The sequence below is a fragment of the Plectropomus leopardus genome, chromosome 11, assembly GCF_026936395.1.
Source record: "Plectropomus leopardus strain MGB_pleo_1.0 chromosome 11, ASM2693639v1, whole genome shotgun sequence".
NCBI lineage: Eukaryota > Metazoa > Chordata > Actinopteri > Perciformes > Serranidae > Plectropomus > Plectropomus leopardus.
In genome coordinates this window covers 14,530,540-14,555,544 of record NC_142186.1, presented here as the reverse complement: position 1 = coordinate 14,555,544, position 25,005 = coordinate 14,530,540, and the positions used below count along the sequence as shown (strand labels likewise).

The 25,005-nt window shown below is 40.4% G+C and overlaps 1 protein-coding gene and 1 long non-coding RNA gene across 3 annotated transcripts in view; both read left to right on the top strand.

Moving 5' to 3' along the window:
• The window catches only part of LOC121946053 (uncharacterized), a 205,719-nt gene that overhangs the window by 60,765 nt on the left and 119,949 nt on the right, over window positions 1-25,005 (top strand). The window contains exons 1-2 of one of the 2 annotated variants that reach the window (XR_006105988.2): window positions 17,722-17,831; window positions 19,323-19,702. This is a non-coding gene — a long non-coding RNA (uncharacterized LOC121946053). Of the gene's footprint in view, window positions 1-17,721; window positions 17,832-19,322; window positions 19,703-25,005 lie in introns of those variants that run through there. The other variant, XR_015777882.1, reaches the window with a different exon arrangement.
• sox4b (SRY-box transcription factor 4b) lies at window positions 7,850-12,271 on the top strand. Its single transcript, XM_042489869.2, has one exon. The coding sequence runs from the start codon at window positions 8,423-8,425 to the stop codon at window positions 9,665-9,667; it is 1,245 nt and encodes a 414-aa protein (XP_042345803.1). The 5' UTR covers window positions 7,850-8,422; the 3' UTR covers window positions 9,668-12,271.

Genomic DNA, 25,005 nt, shown 5'->3' with positions numbered 1-25,005 from the left:
CTGAGCCTTTCACACTTCGCTACAGCCTGTTCATTATGTCCTTGTGTCACTCTAGGATCAAACTTTTCAGTTCAATTATATGATATTGTAATGGAGAAAATGTTTGAATGCAATTGGAGGTAACTGTGCTGAATACCTTCCAATATTACTCACATATATCAGAGGTGCACACGGTGTAATTACTGTAACAGGAAAGGTACATATGGATAATTTAATGCACTTTTTCCTTTGGAAGACATTGAGTATTTTTGATATTGGTAATTGTGTGCATGTGTGCTGTGCATGTGTGCTGCACATAGCTGTGTATACATTGCTATGCCACCGAGGTTCAGTCATTCAATATAGAAACAGAATATACTGTTTCCTCCCTCTCTTTCTCTTGTCTCTCTTTTTCTTTCCTATATATCAGTTTGTCATCTACTGTAATTTAATTGTTTTTTACGACATCTGTGAAACGTCTGTCCATCCTGAAAGAAGGATCCCTCCTCAGTCGCTCCTCCTGAGGTTTCCTGAGACAGAGGGATGTCGTATGCAGTAAAACCCTTTGAGGCAAATTGTGATTTGTGATAATGGACTTTATAAATAACACTGACTTGACTTGACTGTAGATTGTATTTACCAAGTTATGCAGGCCTCTGAAGCTGACGGTGTTGCTATGCAACAGGTACATTTTGGGGCAATTAAATGTTGCAGTAAGTAATGAAAACTAATCAAGTAAACACTCTGATAATGTGCAGACCTATTGACAGTGAAACTTTGTGTTAGGCTTTTAGAAAAATAAAGTTATTCAATATTCAGCATTGCACATACTTTCTCAATGAAAAGAATCAATTCAACTGACATCATATGACCTCATGACATTGTGCAAACATAAAAATAAATGTGTAAATTCAGTGATCACACATATTGGTCTGTGACATATTCGCCTGTTGAATGTGTGTGTTTGTGTGTGTATGTGTGTGTATTCCACTCGATCACTACCTTGGTAGTTAAGCCCGGCCTGTATTTGCCCAATGCCCTCCCCTACAGAAACAACCTTGAAATGTGACAGATGTTCAATTTCACCTTGCTGAACTTCACAAATCAAAGCTAGACCACTAATAATGAGCTCTTGTCAGTTGAGAAAGAGGAGAGATTGTGGAGGTAAAACAAGTACACACACATACACACACCACCAATCATTAACAAGCTAAACTAGGGTCATACTTTGCAGCTGCTCTTTCTGGATAAGATAAGACTTTGACTGCCGAGAGTGTGTCTGTGTATGTGGTCTTGTGTGTGTATTTGTGTCTGCATCTTTGTATGTATCTGTGCCTGAAAACACCTGTTCAAACAAAGCTTTAGAAATACGACTGAATAAATATATTTCATATATACAGTAACCAGCCATCTTCGTGTTATAAGGTTGTAAAAGACTGTTGTTAACATTGACTTTGATGACAGTAAAAATATAATAAATCAAAGAGCTTCATTGTATGTGTTTTAGTTTAGTGATACATGCAGTGGGCCCTATTGTCATGTGGGGACATAGTGTTTTCATGAGGTAGAGCATTCTTCTATTGCTTGCCTCACACACATAGTAGGGAGTTATCCAATTGCTTTTTGCAATTCTGGTGTCAGTGATATGCATCCATGCAGCCAACAGTGTAGTTTGCACAGTATACCTGTGGCTTTTTGTTTTACTTAATTGTTGAAGATGCATTCACATACACCTCTCCAAATCACCTGAGCGACATTTTAATCTTCTTTCAGTTTTATTATACTGTCTGCATCCAGATGCCCCTAATTGTACAGACGCCATTTTAAAAAAAATTCCAATTATGGCTGTCATGCTGTGAAGGCAGAGAAAATACTTTTCTCACCAGCATCTCTAATCCACCACAGTCTTCATATATCAATGCCTTGTCTCTCTGCTGATTAAATCACTTAACAGCAGCTGAAGGAGGCAGGTATGTGGTCCACCTGCAGTCTCTAATTTGAGTGGCAGGCTTTGTCAGAGTGTGATTATACACGCCAAATCCACTTGTTGTCTTTATTAATTCTTGCACGACCAACATCAAGCTTTTGCAGAATAACTCTGCAGTCTTATATGTGTATGTGCATCAAACTGGTAAGTTACTGTGTACCGTGTTGTTCTACAGCCTGTATGCAGTGAATAAGAAGTGAAAATAATCAGGAGTGTCAGAGATCAACTTGATCGTGATAATGAATTGGGTCTGTACTCAACCAAAGGAAACTGAAAAGACTGAAATTCTACCTATTCTTCAACCAACTGGTTGGTTGATGAGGGAAAACAATCTGCATGTTATCTCTAGACTAACTAAATCCGCTGACTGAGCATATCGACCAACCAATTGTCCAACCAACCACAAGTTTACAACCCTAGAATAAAGGTTGTACATTTCTGCTGATAATGGACTTTTGTACGTTTTACATGTTAAATTTGTACATTTTATATGTAGTGGACATTTCACTTTTCAATTTTATATTGTGGTCAGGTTTTGACTTTGGAAAAGATCATTTTTCTGCCTACACATATCCGTTTTGTTTAGCACAAATACGAATGGAAACGTCCGGACATGTTGTTAAAAATACGTAGGTCTTTCTGTTTGTTGACTTTGAACAATGGTCTTCTGCCTGGCTGCTTGGTAGCCGTCTTGCTCAGGTGTCATGCCATCCACCGTCCCAACTTGGTCCCGACGAGAAACTTAGCACATATACAGGTGATCTCAATTACATTTGGCTTCAAAATGTTGAAATGATACACATGAAACATACAGATGCAACATATCAGTTTTTTGCAAAAGCATACAATGCAAATTTTTCTGGCGACTGGGCTTTAGAGATGATGCATGGGGACACAAAGTTCATTGAGTTGTGTGAAAAATATCCAGAAGCAGTTAAAACGTCTCTCAGTTCTTTGCATCTCTGACACCCTTTGAACAGTCCATTGCCACCAACCCCTCTATCCTCAATACCACAACGCCGGGTTTGCAGGGGCGACCGCTGTCTGTCTGTTTCTTTTAATGGGTCTGATCAAGGTATCACCTGAAGCATCATATTTTTTAATTGTAATTGAGGTCGACCTGTTGCTGTGATGAACAGCATGATGTGGTAGAGTAGAATCATAATAATTGTTTTGTGAAGGCTGTTGATTATTCTGGCAAACATTCCACTTTTATATATAATATATTTTAAAAACTTTTTTAATTAAAATATGTTTTATTTCTTCATCTTTCTTGCATTATTATTATTTATCTTTATTTCCTATATTTGACTTATGTCTGAATATAAGCCTTTGTTTTTAGTAATGTCTTTTAATAAGTTGACTTGTTCAGGTCAACATCTTTTGTAATTCATCAGCTAGTTATGATTCAAAGTTCTCCCAGGCTAAACTGGGTTTGTGACAGCCGGTCAATATACGGCTCCATCAATATTTAATATGGGAAGATTTTAAGTTTTCATGAAACTGACTGGATGTACTCTGAGTGGGTGGCTGACCATATGGTGTCAGTGTTCTGAATAACAGATGACCTCAGATCAGATTTATCTTGAGAGGGAGACGGGGAGAGAAAAGAAAGAGAGATGGGGGGTGCTTTGGCAACACTGTTCATCTAACATTCATGCCAATAAAACAGGCTGAGCTAAACCGAAGCGAGAGGGAGAGAGAGCTGAGAGATGGAAAGAGGAGGCAGAGAGCAGAGACAGAGGGGTGAACAAGAGACGGGCGAGGAGAGAGATTACAAGCAGCACGAGGAAGAGGGAAGATAGTGTGAGTGAGATCAGAGAGGGAGCGAGACTTCCTGCTACACTTGCAGCCTGTTGAAAGATGAGGGGATCAAGTTCTTTACCAAAATAAAACTTGCATACCAAGAGTTTGACACACTCTTAGACCAAAATTAAATCCAATATTTGCTCGAAAAAAAAAAATGACATTGCCATAGAAGCCGCAAAATATGTCACAGTCAGAGGGAAAACCAATGGAGCAACAAATGAAACTGTACTGAGCTCCCCTGTGATTTGCCTCAACTTTTTGATCCTACTGTAGTCCTCACCGATACATCAGTATTACATTTCTTACATTTTGATACTTAAATTGTAAACCCTGTGCAACTTTGGCAGAAGTTAACTCAATTATGGTCATTCTATTCAAGTAAATTTAAATTAGGGAGGGAGAGTGCAAGAAAAGTAGTTTGCAAAGTGATGTATGCGGGGGATGGGGGTGGGGGGCAGAGAGAGAGAGAGAAAAGAGAGTGCAGACAGACAAAGAAAGGGATGAAGAGGGAGGGGGGCCGAGCGAGAGACACCCAAAAGAACACCTGTTGAGATTAGGGTTGGCACGCGACCCACTCCAACTCGCGTGGCAGCTGCACCTCACTGGAACAATGGCAGTAAAAGAGAGAGAAAGAAAAAGCCAGAGGAAAGTTTGAATGCACTACTTATCCTTTCAGGTCATGTGTGTGTGTGCCTGTATGTATGTATGTGTGTGTGTGGCATACTAATGTGTGCACTGAGAGAGAAAGAGAGAGACAGAGAAGTATGGGCAGCCAAGTAAAAGACATGTGTGTTCAAGTTAACTATGAAGCCAAAAGTGGGTGAAAGGTCTTATTTATCTTTGGGTTGTAGAATGGAATAGAATAGAGGACACCTGCTCAAGGTACTGAATAAGGTGATAGCTTAAAAAGCTTGCCAGCTGTCACTCCAGGTGCACTGAGTTCCTAAGAGTTTATTAGAGGAGAGCCGGGGCACCTCCAAGGGTGGGGGGCAGGAGGGCCATGCCCCTCCTGATACAGTTAATGGCCCCTCCACTATAAAAAAAATTGCCGGAAAACATTTCTGTCTTTAAGAAGCTCTGACATGCTCATTTTTTTGAGATAGCCTGGAGGTATTTTGCAAAAGCCTATTAAAGGAATAATAAATCACCTAACATGTATAGATATGTATCACATTAAAGTAGGATTGTTGAGGTACTCAAAATAAAGTTGCTGACATAGTTTTCACCTAACCTATATACAGTAATTCAACAACATAATCGAATCCCAGAAAGTTCAGTCATGGCTTTCGGTTTTGATGTGCCACCCCAAGACTTTCAGTGGTCCCACCTGGGCACCCCTATGAAAAAATTCTGGGGGCAAAACTGGAGGAGAGAAAAAAAACTATGGATAAAGTGTATTATATTTGAATTTTAGAGTGACTTTAATCATGGATTTACAGTATATTCAGACCTGCTGTGTTGCTGTTTTTGCTTTAAAGTGCACAGTTATTTTGAAACCTATTATATGATTTAAAGCACTCTTGACAGAAGGCTGTTACATTAAGCACAGCTGCTTCTATAGCATAGACTAGACGCTATACCATTTTCCTGCAGTTGCTTATTAAAATGGCGTTGAGGAGCGGTGTGAGTTTATGAGTTAACATTCTTATTTCCATTGCAGTTCTGCTCCATGAACACACAAATTGGAGCCCAATTACCCATTGCTTTACTTGGATGCACTGCAGATATGAGGCCATATTGAATATAATTGTACCCACTGAAATGCATCCAGCAATGCTGGTGACTATACTTTCATACTAATTTCCCCGCGGTGATCCAAGTCACCTCTGACTCGCCTTTCATTTAGACTCAGAGCATCTGACCACCTCTCTCATTCATTCTCTCTGAGACACGCACACACACACACACACACACACACACACACACACACACACACACACACACACTCGCACACAAACACAGAGACCTATTTTCATTTCCAATTCATTTCATATTTTGATGGCATTTTCATGTGCTGAAACGTGCTTTGTTGGAAGGTGAAATCATTACAGTGGGGACTGATTTAAAACCGAGTTTTTTTTTTGTTTTTTTTTTTTTCCAAACTCTATTGTGCTTTCATTTTAATTTAATATCACTGCTTGTTCTACCTTACCACAGTCATGGCATTCATACTTTATTCACACGCACACGCACACGCACACACACACACACACACACACACACACACACACACACACACACACACACTGCACAACATCATCGCTCGGATGCCTCTCTATCGCACAGAGACATTATGTAATTCACCCCTGGTAACTGTTCTGGATGCTCGGTCTGATCTCTGTTACCCTCCCTAAATTCTGTACAACACAGCCCAGCTGAGTCCTCTCTGGCTCTGCGATGCCATCTAGCGACCATCCGACATCGCCCTGCAGCTTCTATCCACCGTGTCTGCCTGTATCCCTTCTCTTTCCCCCTCACTTTTTTTTAACTACTTTGAAAAAACTACTCATTATTTTGCGAGGGGAACTACGTTCGCCCTCAGGAAACAAAGATTGATAGAGACAGGTGTCTGTAATAAATGTGTGATGTTATTACCAAAAGCATAAAGTAGAAAAACAAATGTATTGAAAAATAGTGATCAGAATAACTCGGACAGTGTAAAATTGACTTTTTTGTGGTGATTTTACAAGTTCCTATGTTTAAAAAACAAACAAACAAAAAAACACAACAAAAACGGCTAATTCAGCGTATTTTTTTATTCTTGCCGTCCTTTATTTTATACACAACTTCTGTTTTGTTTTGTAGTAAATTGTGTATAATTGTCTCCGTGCGTAAAAGAGATAAATCCTGCGTAAAAGCGCTGTAGCGTGAGTTTTTTTTTCTGTCACTCATTCATGTTTGTGTGACTTAACGGGAAACTGCAATCGATGTCAGTTTAGAGGTGTGCGGATGTGTGCGCTTGCACTGGCAGTTTGCACACACCGCCGCCTGCTTCTTCGCCTCCCTCTCTTTTCTCTGTCTGGTGCGCTGGAGGAGAGGGTTGGTTCGATGTGTGTTATGTGAGAAAGGACAGCCCAACCCCGCCCCGTGGAGAGAGGGAGAGAGAGAGAGAGAGAGAGAGAGAGAGAGAGGGAGGTGAAAGCGCAGAGCATATACAGCGTGGCTTAGAGTCTTTTCTCACAGCAGCTCAACGATCATTATGTGTCCAAGAGACATTTCCCTGTTTGTGAAGCGCTCCCGTTAGGGAGGCTCAACTGTTGAACATAGTCTTGGTTAACAAAGTGATGGTGCAAGACCTCGCTCAGTGGCCACCTGTGGGCACACAACCACAAATTTAAACAATTATCAATCATATCGATTAGGAAAAGTCACCTACTTCCTATGAGATCATCTATATATATATATATATATATATATATATATATATATATATATATATATATATATACAGTACACCAGATAACCATTATTGTGCCAACCTTGGAAGGTGGACCTAGGCTATAAGGTTTTACTCTCCACAACATCTTCACATTGTAAACATTAGATAATGCATAACTACAGCAGCTGCATTGCGATGGCAAGTGTTTTGGCTCCAGATTCTTTCTATTCATTATAGGTCCGCACCATTCATAACATTAACAGTGTGTACCAGAGAGCAGCAAAGGAGGTTAATATTACAGGGTATGTGTCTTCTGTTCAGTATTACCAGGGCAACACAGTGGTACAAACTGTGCTCAGTGTTAAAGTTTCCATATGGTAAAGTATACTTAGCTTCCCATATAGCTGTACGTTAATGGCATACACATGGGCTGGTGGTAAGAAAGTAGAAAAAGGGGGTTCCATAACATAAGCCAGTGTCTCTTTAAAAAAATTGAAGTTTCTTGTTGTATTCTGGAATGAGGTCAGACACGAGGCTCCTCATTGCACGCGCTGATTATTATTAGATTCCATTTTCGGCCAATCAGCGCCGAGGGGGGCGTGAGTTTGGCACAGAGGCAGGGTAGCGACAGCGTGCCATTGGTGGATTTTTATCGCCGTTGTATCTCCGGGAAGGGATAAATACAAGCAAGGGGGGCCGGACTGGAGGGCTGCTTGAAACTCGACTGCAGGTCTGCAGATGGAAGGCGGACAGTGTAACTCTAGGTTTCTTTTTTTCATACCCAGCATGCATGGCTTTTGTGTCTAGGAGAGGGGACAGAGCCGATGCAGGGAAAAGCACTTACCTTACACACTGTACTTGGGAGCCCTTTGTAAGAGCCCGGGTGCACAGTGTGGCACTCAGTCTGCGCTCTGCAGCTGCATAGACTGTGTTCAGTCAGCACACGGCTGAATTGATTTTATAACACAGACGGAAGAGACTGGGAGAGACAGATATCAGAGGAGAGTGGGCTATACTGTCCATGCTGTTCAAACACCTCCAGAAGCTGGAAATTAAACTTTTTTTCTACATCTTTAGCCTTTTTAAGGCTACACTGGACTGAACTGTTATACTGCACATCTCAGGAGTGAATTACTTCTTTTTTTACTCAGCTCAAACTGTGAAGAGGGGGGAGAAAAGAGCTGAGTTTGCTTTAAAGTGAATCGGAGGACCAAGCAGAGAGGGAGAGAGACAGAGCAAGTCTCCCTCTGTGTCAATAACTGGGCAGCATGGTGCAGAAAATGAGCCACACAGAGAGCACCGCCGAGGCGCTGTCCTTTTTCGCCGGGGACTCGAGCTCCGACTCCGGGGCGTGCATGGATCTGGACCCGGCCGCCTCGCCTCTCTCCCCGGGCTCCACGGCTTCTTCAACCGCCGGGGACAAGCTGGGAGAGAACCCGGCGTGGTGTAAAACTCCCAGCGGCCACATCAAGAGACCCATGAACGCATTTATGGTGTGGTCGCAGATCGAGAGGAGGAAGATCATGGAGCAGTCCCCGGACATGCACAACGCGGAGATCTCAAAACGGCTGGGGAAGCGGTGGAAGCTGCTCAGAGACAGCGACAAGATCCCGTTCATCAGAGAGGCGGAGCGGCTCCGGCTCAAGCACATGGCGGACTACCCCGACTACAAGTACCGGCCGAGGAAGAAGGTAAAATCAAGCGCTTCCAAGCCCGGCAGCAGCGGAGACAAGGGGGAGAAACTCAACGGTAGCTCTAACAACACCAGCACTAAGGCATCCTCATCTTCGAGGAAAAATGGATCCAAATCACCCAGCAGCAGCAAACCCCACAAATCACTTTTCGGGAGCAGCAGCAGTAGCACCAAAGCATCACCGTTTGCCTCCGAGCACCCATCAGAGCACCACCACCACAACTCTCTCTACAAGTCCAAATCTGTCTCCTCAGCAGCCAAGCAGATACCGGATGGCAAGAAGCCCAAGCGAGTGTACGTGTTCGGGAGCAGCAACTTGAGCGTGAGCCCCGCGTCCTCCGTGGTGGTCCCGGCCAGCCCGACGCTCAGCAGCTCGGCGGACTCTAGCGACCCGCTTAGCCTGTACGAGGACGCGGCCAGCGGCAGAGAGGAGGGAGCCGACTCCCCCGGCAGCAGCGGCAGCCTGGGCGGGTCTTCGGAGCGCCACGGCGGGCACACATACAGCAGCAGGCGGGCTTCCTCGCCGACTCCATCCGGCTCGCACTCCTCCGCTTCGTCCCACTCGTCCTCATCCTCTTCATCGGAGGATGAAGAGTTTGAGGACGACTTGCTCGACATTAACCCGAGCCCCAGCTTTGATAGCATGTCGCTGGGGAGTTTCGGCTCCTCGGTGCTGGACAGGGACTTGGATTTGAACTTTGAGTCCGGCTCCGGGGGCTCCCACTTCGAGTTCCCCGACTACTGCACGCCCGAAGTCAGCGAGATGATCTCCGGGGACTGGCTGGAGTCCACAATCTCCAACCTGGTGTTCACATACTGAAAAAGGCAAAACGACAGGTAATATCCTGTAAAATATGACCACAAACAGAGTTCCTGGTGCAGTGGGCGTTATAATCTGTGTTATAACTACACCAGACTAAAACTAGTCCCATCTCGTCTACACAAGCTGCAAATCCCTGGAAAGCTTAACTTTAAAGCAAATAACTTGCTTTTTGTACTTTTCTTCGGATGCATCGGACTGGGGACTCGGTTCAACCACACAAGCGGAGTGCAAACAAGAGAAGGAGAGAAAAAGAGAGACTGTTTCCTGGCAGTGAAACGCTCAGCGCTGAACTGTTTTTGAACAACTTAACTGTGATTGATTTGCACGTTACGCGGTCCGCCGTTCACTTAATCAATGTTGTTGCTGATTAAAAAAGGGACATTTCACATCTTTTTACCAATCGCCAAGTGAACTTCACCACTAAAAAGGTACAGAAATAGGACTGTCGTGCGACATTTTTATTGTGGTGTGTCACCGAGAGGGATTTTTAATGAAACGGAGGTGGGTTGATGTTTTTTAAAAGTCGAATATTTTTCTCAAAAAGCAAAAAACATGTTAAGCATGATAGCCTACTTTGTTCCTATCTTGTGCTGAGATTTTCTGTGAGACTGTCGAGCAGTTTAAAAACTAGTATTAGGGTTATTTAAATGGATAGGTGGCGCTCGCTTTCGGTTCTTCTCTTTAAAAAAAAAAGGACATTGAAATAATCACCAGCTGTTGTAATTTTTCAAACTTCAGGATTCAAACGCAACTTCAAATCTGTGCTGAACTTTATACACGTGTTCTCTACGATTCAGGACCAAAATTTCTTTTAATTTCAGATGATAGCTATAGAGAAATCCTCACCGATTTGTTTTTTTCATCCTCTGAGCTTTGTTTTGTACATGTATTTAGATGCCATTTTTAATGGGATGTTGTATTTATATACTGGGCCAAGCATTTTTGACTTGATCATTTTTTTTATTTCTTGTATACATGATCTAGTCCTGTTTTTTTTCTTACACGGTTGTTCGTCAGTACGTCTGTGTCTGTCACATTTCCTTCTCAGGCGAAGGGCTAGAGTTTTAAAAACACACGACTTTTGATTTCATTTTATATTTAAATGTACACACTTTTTGGACACTTAAAAGAGAGGAAACAGTTTGATTATTTTCTCAGTGTATTTTTGTACAAATCTATATCGAAAATGGGGGAGTCAACAATCGGTGTGTGTAGCCTACTAATACAGCTGTATTGGATTTCCTAATTTTTAATACCCCGGCAGGCTGGTTTTCATGCTGCCTTCAAGTGCTCCTGGTAAGCTCGTACTTCAGAATTTGTATCCCCTGTTTCAATGCTTTTGTAAAGACAGCCAGCAAAACAGACCTTATATCACTGTGGTGCCTATTGTTTAATATTAGCAGTTATAGGTACCGAGGTATTTTTAAGATACGTGACCAGAGTAGAGGACATAATAAGCATCAGGTGTGTGATTGGTGTTTTAATTCACAAATTTGGCAAATTTTCTACCACTTTTACCAGCACCTACTGGCAAGATTTCGTCGATGTCCAATCCCTGAACATCCTATGTTGTCAGTACAAACAGAAGGCACTTAGACACCCAGTTATAAGGATGCAATTACGATTTTTCCGACAGCACTTGAAAGCAGCACCAGCCTTTGTATCTGCCTACCTTCTACGTTTACAGTGCCAGTCTGCAGGCTCCTTAAAGACACAGGAATGCATTATTTCAGAGGCTATTCCTGTGGACCATGTGGGTTTTTACAGCATCGCTATCTTAAGCAGCCACTTGTTTTTTTGCATTATTCCGTCAGATATCTTTGCCTATGACAACAATTGAGGAGATTGTAGCTTTAAATTTGACTTATTTCTTGATGTTTTCATTGACTGATGTCAAATTTTGCCAATCAGCCACTGGATTGACAAGGCTATCAATACAGCAAGCAAACAACAAGGATGATAACATCAAGCATATTCAAATTTCTGACTTGAGTTCCGCAAACACCTACTTGTACTGCGTTTCTCATTGTATTTGAATATATAATCTTTTCTACTTGTCAGCTAACTATTAGCTAATAATTGTTTTAGTATCTTTATGGCATGGTGAATAGCATTTGTATTTCAGATTCAGGTTATTAGCTGTTGTGTTTTTCAGAAAAAAATGAAAAAATGAGGAAAAACGATGAAACGTGAACTCGATCTTTGTATATTTGACTGTATCATAAAGCAAAAAGATTGTGTGTTTATGTACGTTGTTGCTATCGAGGACAGGCACTGTCTAGAACTGCTATCTTTTACACATCCTTACTTACATTTAAGGTGGTCAGTTCAGGACTCTTTTTTTATATATATATGAAAGCATTTTTAAATATATTGACTTTATTTTTCATCCATCCTGTGCAATATGCTGTGTAGAATTATCATTTATTGTCTCTAATCATGCCATAAACAAAGGACCCGCCCTTTTTCTGAGACTCAGAGAAAGGGGGGTGAAACTCATGCCAGCTAAATTGTGTCCATTCACTGCCTGTCAGATTGTTGATATAAACTTGTGTACAGAACTTTTTCAAGGAAGGAAATAAATATCAGCTGGAACTGAAACTCTACAACTCTGACTTTTATCATATGCAAAAAGTGACATGCCTGCATACACACTATTAGATTCCAATAAGATATAGCAAATCCTGATTATCACTACCAACTTTTTGCCTTGATTAGCATGTCATTGATCCTTTGGCAATGCTTTTCAAAAAAATATATATAAAAGGAGTGTAGTACTCAAAGCCAGAACACACAGTCAGCTATTTACTCATAGCTTACCACCACACCTGCTTTTTATTAACTAATCCATTTTTTATGTCAATTTATAATGCAGCTGGGTACAAAAATGATAATTGATAGCAAATCTGATTTGTTCCCAAAAGTGATTAATATGGAATAACTAACAAGCATAGGCTGATATATTTCTAAAAAATGCTATTGGAAAATCCACCCAAAATGTGTGGCAACAAACTGCTTCCCAACCAATAACCACCTACAAGCAAACATGACTGTGGGCGCAGCGGTGTGAAATGAAAAGGCCATCATTTCTATAGTTCAATTGTTTAGTTACTAATAAGTGAAAAAAACCTGTTGTGCAAACACCTCCATCTACATAAAAGGTCTGTGTTTCTCAAAGTTTCACATTAAGTGAGTATTTCCCATATCTGCATATCCCTCTCAAGACTTTTTTGTCCTTTGCACTAAGTGTAAATGGCCCCACAGATGGTACACCAAGCTTATGGAAAGCTAATCACTGAGCTATGAAAAAAGCACCCTTTTACCCCCAGTTACACTACAATAGACAGGACTGACTTTGAGAGTTTTATACCAGGCTCTCCCCTTCCCTATCGACTTAGGATGCATGGTCCTGATTCTGCAAAGCCTTTGGGAAGCTTATACAACATCACTCTGGAGCCAAGGTGCATTTATATAGACTCAGACAGAGAAAATCAATAAGATTATTTAACCCTATGGTGACACATATTTAATAGGTTTTTCATGTTAAGCTACCATAAGGCTTAAGTCCACATCATGCATTCAAAATGTATCTTAGTAGGGGAGTGTTGATATGAAACATTTTGGTCCGTACTGATGATAACATGACATGACATAGCTTGAAAATGACTGTGAGTGTATACACAGATAGGAATCCCAACAATACTGACACGCTTTCATGATCTTTTTTGGTTTGAAGATCTTCAGAAATCCCAACAAATGATCAAAGTATTAGTTTAGATGGATCTGCACAAGCATAAAACATCATCACGAACAGCAATATATGCATGGAGAGATAGATGTTTCCCCCTTAAACCGCTATAAAACAATCACTTCTAAAAATATGATGCATTAGAGAAAAACTGCTGACATAATTATGTACCGCCTGCATCCTTTATCACATCATCCTCTGTTCAGTACTCATAGACTCATCTAAAGCCAAGAACATGAAAGGTAAACCTGTGTTGACCAGATGGAGCTTCACAGCAGGGAGCTGCCATTAAAACATCTGTACAATGTATAGGTAGAGTATCCACTCACATAGAAGCCTTATTTAACAGACCACGAAGGGGTAAAGGTTAGCACTTTTACCAGCGTCCTATGACTAACAGCACTTTGTCATCACTAATGTGCTCCTGAAGTAGCCAATTATGTTTCCTACTTAGCTTTGTGTAATTATCCAAAATATATTATTGCTGAAGAATAAAATGTTGCTTATTTGCGTGTAATAAACACTGCACACATATGAGGGTCACTTTAATTGGCTAAATGGTAAGGGAAAGCTGCAATAAATGTATTTTTTTTATTGGAGAATGCACTGCAATTAGCAGCTCAGAAGGTAAATCTTCTCTAGCTTCATCCCAGCCAAACTGATGCTCTATTCTGTTCTCGCCTGTTGTGCTGTATGCTGGCTGTCTGGTGTTCAGACAGTCATGATTTCCCTTCCCCCTCTCCCAGACAGACCCTTATCGTGGGGGAAGGGCTGCTTTAGCAGCAGTCAGCCAAGGGCCCTCCAGCATAGCTGACAAGCATGTCTGTCTGTCTACGGTATGTGCGTGTCTGTGTGAGTGGTTAAAAATTCAATGCATAAAAATGAACCACATGACATGGCGATCCTTGCAGTTAGACCATACACTGTAAGTCACACATCCACAAATACATCTGTGAAAAGAAAAATGTTCATTGTCTTGCGTCAGTGGTGTAAAACAGCAAACTCAAGTAATCTTTAGTACGCAGTATGAGCCTTGTATTTGTTGTGTATGGCATCCTTGGAGAGGTACTTTAGCATTATTCTATTGCATAACAGCTCATTGAGTTGTGTGAAATTATAGGTGCCGTAGCTGTATGTGGAGTCATTATGTATGGTTCAAACAGCAGTGGTTACTTCGTTTCATAGAGCTCTGTGTTTTTTTTTATGTTGTAATTGAATACAAAATTATGTTAAAATGGCAAGACTATTAGCATGTCCTTATATTAAAAATTAAATAATTGCTATGTAAGTCATTTCAGATCATTATTTTGTGTATCTGGCGCACATTGTGCAGTTTGTGCACAGTTCAGTATTATTTAAAAAAGCACTCTAGTCAGATGAGCTTAATTGCTTGTGTGTAATGAGTAGGTAAGTAGCAAGATATTTGGTGGGGATTTCATAAAAAATGTAATTAAAATGCAGTCCAATTTATTCAACATATACAATATTATGTACAGAAATAAATATCTGTGTCATGAGTTCAGTGATTCACAGCAATAGGACCACAGGAGAGGAGATAAGTAAGTGCAACACACTAAACAGACAGCAGATTTAACTTCATTTTATACAGTGCATTCCCTAGCTGTGTGCAAACAGCAACTGCAGTTGTAGAGGAAATACAGTGAGTGTACACTAGTGCGTAAGTGATTTTATGAGTCTGCTACTGTACAACTAAGCCCCTGCAGCATCACACCACTATGCAGATACATGCATTTTATCACAGCTTAATTGGCTGCATGTTAACTCCTGCCTTAACACTGAATGTAAACAGTCATCTTTTCAGCTGGCAGTTATATGCATTGTGTAACACCCACTGTACATTATTTCTTAACACCCTGATGATAAATATGTATCATACAAGGAGATAATATCTTCAGTGTGTGGTATAATCTTGCAAATGTCCTAACAGCTCCAGCATTTGTATGTGTGTGTGTGCTAAGCTCCTCTAAGCTGTATGTAGCCTGTTCAGTGTGCAGTCTCATGCCTGGCTCAGCTGACTCCGCAGTGGGAGATATGCATGCAGCAGCCAGGGCAGAGCAGAGCGGAGCAGAACGGGCTGACTGCTGGAGTCAGTGGCCCAGTAAAACCACAGCAGGGAGGATAAGAGCTCTGCTTGAGGGAGGGGGTGAGGGTGGCATGACTGTATCTCTGTCTGCCTGTCTGTATATGTAACTGTTGGAAGCTCAACCTAGAGGGGTGGATGGAGCTGTGGTTATGGTGGGGGTATGACTTCCCTCCCTCTGTATTTTTTTAACGTATTTTTTGTATTAATGCCATGTGTTTCTGTTGTTTTCAATCCACACAGTAGCATTCCCATTTTATTATTTATTTCTGTCTGTCTGGCATATGAATGGAGGACACAGTAGTGGTGTCTGTTATCCTTAGTTTTTTGTCAGGCTCTGTCTTTGAGATGTTCCCGTAGGCTTGCATCCACGCAAACAGAAACATCACTTAAACTGGAACTCACAGACAAGCGCCTGTTTGTTTTTCTGGTTTGTTTTCAGGACCCAGGTAGTCATGTGGGTGAGAGTGGCACCTTCTGTGTGACTGCCAAGAGCCGGTAGAGATACCTGTTCATCTGTTGGAAACAAGTGCAGTAAAACAGGCAGGACCACTCAGACTACATTTTAAAAATCTTCCTGCTAACGTTTATTTAATAGCTGTCATTGCACGTGTTTACATACTGTATGTCTGTTGTCCGTCTGGTTGATTTCTTTCTCTGGGGCATGAAAATATAACAATCGGAACAAAGAGGAACACTAATAGCCGGCAGAGAGAAGACACAGTTATGACTTCACTGCTTCTGCTTGTCTCTGTTGTCTGCTCTCTTTCTCCCCCACTGCCTCCCCTCTAAACACACACACACACACACACACACACACACACACACACACACACACACACACACACACACACACACACACACAGAGGCAACACCCCACCACCACTGCTGTCACTGACCAATAGCATCTTGTTTTACATCCCTTCAGGTTACTGTATAGCTGGAATTGATCCATAGTGCTTCTTTAAAACAAACAAAAAATACTGATGCATTTTAAAAGCAATTTGGCCACATGTGTACAGAACTTTGAGGAATTGTGTCACATTTTGATACAAACTGATAGATTTCTGCACACTTGGATTTTTTGCATGTAAAATAAAGGCATTTTACCCTGGATTGTGTGCCTTGCATAGTTTTTGAAGGAGACTAGCGTTTTATATTTTTTGATTGAGAGTATACTTCACCCATGCAAAGAGCCCTTCACAAGATAGAATATATAACTGAGGTACCACTACAAAGACCCAGCAGTGCTTCTACTCCTTTGTCTTAGTACTCCGGTCAAATGTTTGTAATTATAAGCAGGTGTAACAATAATAGACTGGATTCATTATAATGAAAACCAAATAATGCCATTCCCTTTGTAAAACTAACAAAATGACATGGATGGTTTTAAACATTTTTAAACATACAATTTAATAATGTGGTAATATATTCCCGTAACATGTAAAAACATTAAACATAAGCTGAAAATCAGCATAAAAATGAACCTTTTTTTCTTAACTTCATAGGGCTACTTTGACTACAAATGGTGCTTTCCAGTTGAAGAGGTTTCACCTTGAAGCAGCCTTGTCATGATTTATATTTACGTGCCACTTTGTGCATTGCAAAACAATGAGACCTTTTTTTCTTTCTTTTGTCTCTTTGTTCCCCTGCTGATGCTGTCCAGACACAATGGTTGTCTCCAGGCGGTGCATCCAGAAAGTTTTTTGTCTTCCCTGTGTGTACATACACTTGACACTGACAAAGAAAAAGACAAGAAAATGAAGAAAAAGGAAAGAAATGATAAAGCAGAGAGTGTGGCAGTTTGGAGTTTTACTTTTAGTGGCCACTAGAAGATGAGAGAAGAGAGAGATATCAAAAGGGGAAATCTGCAGGATGCTGGCGCGTGGCAAACAAAGAGGCGTTAGTGCGTAAAACACAATGATATAAATCAAAATAAGATCAATATTTGACTGACAGGGTGGCAGATAAAACGGTTACTCGTTTGATTTAGGAAAGGTAAACTAATAAGTTAGAGTTTGTGAGCTTAAACAAACAAATAAATAAATAATTCTGCAAACAAACAATTAAGCGGCGCGCTCCATCAGAATCAGACGTGTCCACAGTCCGTCTATACTGTTGTGTGCATAGTTGTTTGACTTTGAGAGGGCGGGACTCTTTGGAGAGCGAAATGAACTAGGCGCGGCCAAAAGGAGCCCCATCCATCTATCACACGTGTAGACAAAGGGGGAGTCCACAACACAAAGCTGGATGTGCCCTCTCAAACTTTTTCCACGACGCACGGCGACGCGCGCAGAGCAAACCGCCCCCAGGTGAGCTGTCTTCTGCCTTTGCATTGCACCCCGGAGTGATTTTGCGAATTTATTTCCAGTTAAAAGTTGCTGGCTATAGTTGGTGCGTCAGCGCTCAAACTTGAGCACAAAGCAGGGGAGAGAGGGAGAGAGACATAGAGAATGAGAGGCAGCGGGAAGAGAGAGAGCGAGAGGAGCGGTCCCCTTTTCCTTTGTCTGATGCGGGGCGCTTTGAGGAGAGAACTTGAGGGGATGCTCAGGCACGCATCTTCATAACGCGCAATAATACTTAACAAATGATACTTAGAATACATTGTCAGCGAGCCTTATGGTGGAGGTGAGATGGAGTTTGTGCTGCTTGCCGTGTTTTTGTCTCTTGGGGATGTTGCGACGCACAAGACAAAGCAACTGCCTGTCAGAAGTTTGCGAAGAGAAGGTCCTTTTACGCACGCTGGAAAAAAAGACAAAGTGACAAATATTAGTTCATAAATAGTTTAAAAATAGTTTCTCCCTTGTGCTGTAGTTTTACGAGTGTTGTTTGTTGTTTTGCGAAGTTGCTAGTGTACTGTGGGAATCCAGAACAATGCAATCAGGTGTAAAGTCTCCAAGAAACAAAACATTGACACAGAATTTAACTTGTTGCACGACCGGGGAATTACATTTGAAGGTAAAAAGATAACTACAAAGTAGGTGCGACTCGGAAATCGGCAAGATACTTGTTATAGTATTGGAAACAGAGCAACAGGTATAAGTCGCTGCAGCTTCTTTGTTACAGTAAAGGCTCCTTTGTTCTCAATCCATACAAAGAAACCCAGCAGAAAGGAGCGCAAATCCACAAGGAAACAACTTTTTTGAGCGCTTAAAATTATTTTTCACGGGATAAAAAAAAATTTGATTTTAGTTGTGTAATCTCCAAAGTGTAGAAAAAGATTTTATCTTCCCTTTTTTATTTTAAATATATAAAACCCTGCCTGATCTCGTCAAGATAAATAGTTAAGAACTTGACTTATTTTAGAGTTTCATCTTGATTTTTTTAAATGAGGTGTGTAAAACTTAAAAAAAGTAGTTTATATGATTTTTTAAAAAGTTTGTTCATCATGTGAAGGTGTGGCCAAACAACTTGTTTGAATTTGCTGCATTCCATTGTATAGTGGCCCTACCCTTAAATGTTTTATTAGGCAACAAAGAAGACAATTTGAAGCACAGGATTTGTTTGTTAAATGAAACAAAATTAGTTTTGCATTCTGTAAAATATTTCGTTCTGGATATGTTTGTTTTTCCCCACTTTTTAAAACTCATTTTAAACTCATACAGCTCATACCAACTTTTATGCAAACCAAAATATTAAAATGTCTGCTAGTAAGATGCTATTTATTATCATGTTATTATTCAATTGTTTTCTTCTTTTTCACCAGTTTAAAGAAATGATCAAAATTGTTGCACTTACATAAAGTTTTAACTGCACTTTCTTCTCTCTCCTTTTTTCTTGATTCCTCTGGGATCTGTCCTTAGGTGGATTCTAACACCAGATTAACCAGCAAAGCATTTTCTCCTGCTGGAGGTTAAGGAAAGAAAAATATGTGGAAATCACATGGAAGATGTACAGAGTCACCTATCAAGCGGCTTTTAAGACGCAGAGGAGGATTAAGAGACTGTGCAGTTTTTTCTTTTGGAGAAGGTGAAGACTCATCTCAGAAGGATTTAAACTTTCAGGAGCAGCAGTGCCAGGCAGGATGCATTTTAGGCACACTGGAAATCTGAAGCTCACGGAGACACTTTGAGGATTATAAAAATGTGTAGTGTGCCTCTCCACAAGACAACGTCCCCGCAGCCCAAAGTCGCTGGGATAGCAGAATGTTGCATTTGTGATCCTCCTCGGCCTTCTCGGCATGGTAAGTGATATTACTTAGTACTGATATGTTGCACTTGTTCAACCCTTTATTTGCAGGCCTGTCTGTCTCAGTTGGAAGAACTGACACACTAAAACACACTCCACCCCCACTTATTTCCCATTTCCCAATATCAGTTGAATTTTGGTAGAGGCTGTGTTCCCCCTATATGTGGCTATTTATGGAACAATTGTTATGTGAGGCCAGAGTTTATTCAAGTGCAAGCAAGAACCAATATATATTTGATAAAAATGCATTTTGAGCTACATCTTTAAAAAAAAAAAGTCAATGCTCTGGAGCCTGGGTCTTCAACAGGAGGTCTGTTGTTGGGGGAGGGGGGCACCAAATTATTGTTTAATATTTAAGTTTAAATTCATTTTTCTTTTTAAAAAATTAAAATATGTTTAATGATATGTCTTAACATGAAAACAACATATTATGAGCAAAGATAAACTGACCCACTCCTTTAAAAAAACAAAAAAAAAAAAACATTTAATTTTATGGTACACAACTGTTACCCATAAATCCTTGTGAAATCATGTGAGCCAGCTAATGCTAAATCACTGTGTGGCACTTATCCCTGAAGTGAACTAATTAGCTAACATTTACATACTATTGAAACATATTGGCTAATTAGCTGTATTGTTATTTGAAGCAGGGGTGTCCAAACTTTTTAGAATGGGTGTCAGATTTAGATAATGTGAAAATACCTTGGGGCCAGCCACTTATTGCATCATATGAGTTATAAAAGAAATCAAATATAAATGACACATATGCGACTGTTTCATCTTTAAGTGAAAAAGTATACAACTTTACAACATTCCTGAAAGCGATGGCCCTTGCTCTTGACTTTAATGCTTTTTTTTTGCCATGCATGTCTACGTTGCAGGAAATATTTGGTTTTAGGTAACGTTTCCTTTGCTTTTTGACCTTTCATTTATGAAAACACATTAGTGTCATCTACGTAGTTCCTACTTAGTGTATGTCTACAATCTGTATGGCTGTCTTGCCATTGTGAGGTGAATGAAAATTAATGCTATATTTATTTATATAATATTTTGGTAATCGTAAAGTATATTTTAAAAGACAAGCGAAGTGCCTTTCAAAATCAGTCTGAGGGCCACAATTGGCTCCTGGGCCGAACTTTTGACATAACTAATTTAAAGTGTATAGACATTCTTGACACACTGTCCACCTCAGAAACCCCAGGTGAAAGTGCAGAATGTGAGACTAATTCACCTAGCCATGCTACGACTGCTGCTGACTCAGCTACAGGTCAGAACAAACGAGAGAAGACCTAAAAATATTCAAAGTATTATCTCAATTGCAGCTCAGTTTATTACAATATATGTAATAGGGGGTCCCAGCTCTGTGTCTCTTTGAACTAAGGGGTCCTTGGCCTGAAAAATGTTGAAGACTCTCACTCTGGGGCATTCTAAAACAGTTTTCCCTCTAACCTTTGGAAACGACCGTAATGTGATTATATCATTTACAAGAATCATGTCTGTTATTTTTGCTTCCCAAAAATGAAGACAATATAAGCCTAATAATTGGACAACAACAGAGGATTAAAAACAAGTTTATAGATACAGAAACTTTGCCACAGCCTGCGGTTGTGTAAGCAGATGACACAACTTGCATTGTTGACTTTTCACACTTGTGTATACATTCACTTGAATACCCAGAACACATTTGGCCAGTAAAGTGCCCAGAGCTCAGACAAGTTTCAAAGTTTGTGGTGCTTCATGACCACCAGTCTATTTAGTGCACATGTATGGTATAATATTTGCTAGTTGATGATAGATCATGTGCATATTTCTTGGTATACGCCACTGCCACATAAATATTTATCTCTTAATTATTTGTGAACATTTCCAGACCCTTAAGATATTGAATGCAGCTTCACTAAGTCATGTGCACAGTTTGTGTTCCAGCAGACTTGACATATCCAGTGCAGTCTGCTTGGCCTAATTAATATGTTCTATATCAGTTCTCCTGTGTAACATTTGGGTTGAGATGTTGCGTGATATACAGAAGTGTGTAATTGCCTGAGTGTAGTCGCAAATGTTTGTCCTATAGATAGCAGGAGATGGGGCTTTAAAATTAACAAGATTTTTTTTGTATTGTGCCTGTTTTTATGCAACAGTTAATTTTTGCAAGCCGGTTATAAATCCTGGAGAAAAAGTCATGAGAGATGCAGGCAGCCCATTTAACCTGTGCTTACTATACTGAGAGTAAGGAAGAGAGAGAGCAAGATTAACTCTTTAGCAGTGATGTCATTTAGAGCCAATGGGAGCACGCAGAGGTACTTGTCGGCATCCAGGCTCCGCCTCCGGCCTCTGTGCATGGCAGCCCACATGGTCCCCCAGCATCACATTTTCACCATGCTGTTACTCTGCTGCAGAGAGAGGCAGAGATACAAAGATGTTGCTCTTGGCTTTATGCGCTGATGTTAATCTACCATGTCTGCTCAGAAATGGCTTGTTTATCACTGTAAGCATATGCAAGGAACAACATGGGAAGCGAGGGGTGATGACATCTTTTTGGTTTACACTTGAAACGTTAGTTTAAAGAGAATGTGAGGAAACAACATTCAGGCTGATTAAAATATATGATGAGAGCGGTAAGCTCAGCAAACTCATAGAGATTCAAGAAAAAAAAAATCATGGGGCAGTAAATTAACGTCTGCTTTCATTGGCTGAATTATATAAAATTATACAAGACCACCCTAATTCAGCCAAAAACCATCAAATTTATAGGAAAAAGAATATACCTGACTGTATCGACAATTGTCTTAATGACGGTTAATGAACTAAGACTCTGGGTAAAAAAGCATTTATCAGCATCCTGCTGCTCCTGTGGAACAGGTTCAGGTCGCGGTCTGGATCAGTGTGAATGTGGGTCAGTCAACACTGTGACACACAGGTGGGACAGATGTAGGTCAGTGGCAGAGTATGGGTGCTGATGAGTCATGCATTTACAGGAAAAAACGAAGATGAAATATGGAGAGAGAGTGTGTGGTGCATTTCATCTTGACCTCATCCTTGACTTAATTTCTGCTTGAGAAACTCCTGATTTCTACCTTTTTTTTTTAACCTTTTTATTTATTTTTTTTTATGTTATATATGTTTACAATATGGAATATAGAATTGAATAAGTCTGCACTGTTAAGCATGTATTACAACTTTCAACTGCAACCACAGTTTTATATAGGAATATATGAGTTATCTTTGGCTTTAAATGTAAAATTAGATGCAATGCTATGCAAATTAAGTCCCGCTTGAACATTTGGAGCTCCACAACAAGCCTGGCCTACCATTTACCTATGATACTGTGGATTACAAGTGTGTACATCTAGTCCAGTACCAAGTTAATGAACTTGGGAGTAAAACAGAAACATCAGCTTTAGCATAACTAATCACTGTGACAAGCCCAGCACTGAGCTCTTAATAGGCATCGTGCAGGCATGGTTTCTGCTGCAATACAGCATGCAACGCTGTGTGTAGCTTAATTACATTGCTTATCTGTAATGCTATTATCAAGGACAGTGCAGTTTTCATAACATTTGCCATTTGGTGGACGTTTTATGAAAGAATGCATTTTTTTTTTCTGTACAGACGTCCCAGTGGGAGTTGAACCACTAAACCTAATCCACTGAGTTACATGGGACAACATTTGCACAGCAATCTGTGGCATCTTCCAACTCTGAAGTCTCAGTATCCCTCTAAGCTGGAATGCTTATTAAAATGGGCGATGCTTTCACACCATCTCTCTCTCTCTCTGCAGCATATGCACAACTAAATCTGTGTCACCATAATCTCTCATCCCATCTGTATTTGCTAGTACACTAATATAAAGTACTTCATTCTTTTTTTCTGGTTTAGTCTGATTAGGAGCACAAAGCATATTACTGTGTCGAAGCAAAGTGGCACATTGACACCAATCCTGCAGACATCAGTGTATTCTCAGTTATTCTCTTCTAGTTATATTTTAGTATTGCATGGCATGTCCGTGAGCTGGCCTGATGTTATGCAGAGTGCATTAGACTAGAATAACTAATCACTACCGTAAGCCTAATTCTCTCAGACATCCTGTGGTCAGCCTCAGGAAAGCTATCAGGGTTAGTTTTTCCCCTCTTTGCATGTAGCTTTTGGGTATTACATATAATACAGTTATGTGTACACTAGTTTTTCTGGGTCATCAAACAACAAAATGACAACAACTACCAGTTAAGGTCTAATCTGATTTTGCAGTATTTGATACTCGTGACACTATTTACCCACTGCTGTGTAGGGGCAGTGCTGAAAATCATACTTTTCCCCTGAAAAACTATGACTTAGATTTAGTTTTTCTTTCCAAGTAATAAGTGCCATAAATAAGTTCAGATTAGCTAAACAGAACTTTGTATTTATAATAATGGAAGCTTTCTTCACCCTTTTCCATGTAATCAGCTTGTGTTCTTGAACCAGTTCCACTCAGGATTCTTGGAATCATGATGCTATCCAGTGAACCAGCCCGTGTCTCCGCCAGTTTTGTGCAGAACCATTGTAATCAAGGATGCATCAACTGAATGCATTGCACAGTTTATTATAGCAGTAAATCTCAGATTACATTGACTACCAGACAACGTTTGGTTTGTTATTGTAGAACCCTTGTTTTTACCCAAAAAGAAAGCATAGGCCAACTATTAATAAGACCATTTTTTCATGTGGTGATTTCTCATTTGCCTTCTCCATCCTCTCTTTCCAACCTGTGCAATTTAACAAATCCACTGATGTCATCACCAACTGCCCTTCAGTTCAAGGGAATCTTGCTATATTTTGGTTCTAGATAAGAACTAACTTTTCAGGTTCTAAGCCAATTTATTTTTATCAAAATGCTCTGAAAAGTCAAAAATTAGGTGCTGGAACTGGAACGTAACTTGTTCCATGTTGTAGGATATCCGAGGCCCCTCTCACCCCTTAAAGGGACAAAATGGTTTAGTTTGCCCCTGGATGTGGATCATCCCTATACCAAGCCGCTTTGAAGCAAATTTTATATAGTAGCCAAATGTACAATTACACTGTCCAGGTCCGTCACATGATGCTATTTTGCCCAGAAGACTTTTTCCCATGGACATACATTGGAAAAGAGACATCTGTAAATCAGTGGATGCATTTTTTCGAGCATTAAAACCAATTGAAATGATGCATTCAAGTGTCAGGATTTAATGTGTTTGGTCCAATAACATTTGGATGTCTAAGAGGAGCCGCAAGATTAGATTATTTTATACCGGTTCAAGTTAGTGTAGCGCTAAACTGGAAGTT

What these genes read in the sequence shown, in the direction of transcription:
- sox4b (XM_042489869.2), top strand. Translation starts at nt 8,423, where the DNA reads ATGGTGCAGAAAATGAGCCACACAGAGAGCACCGCCGAGGCGCTGTCC.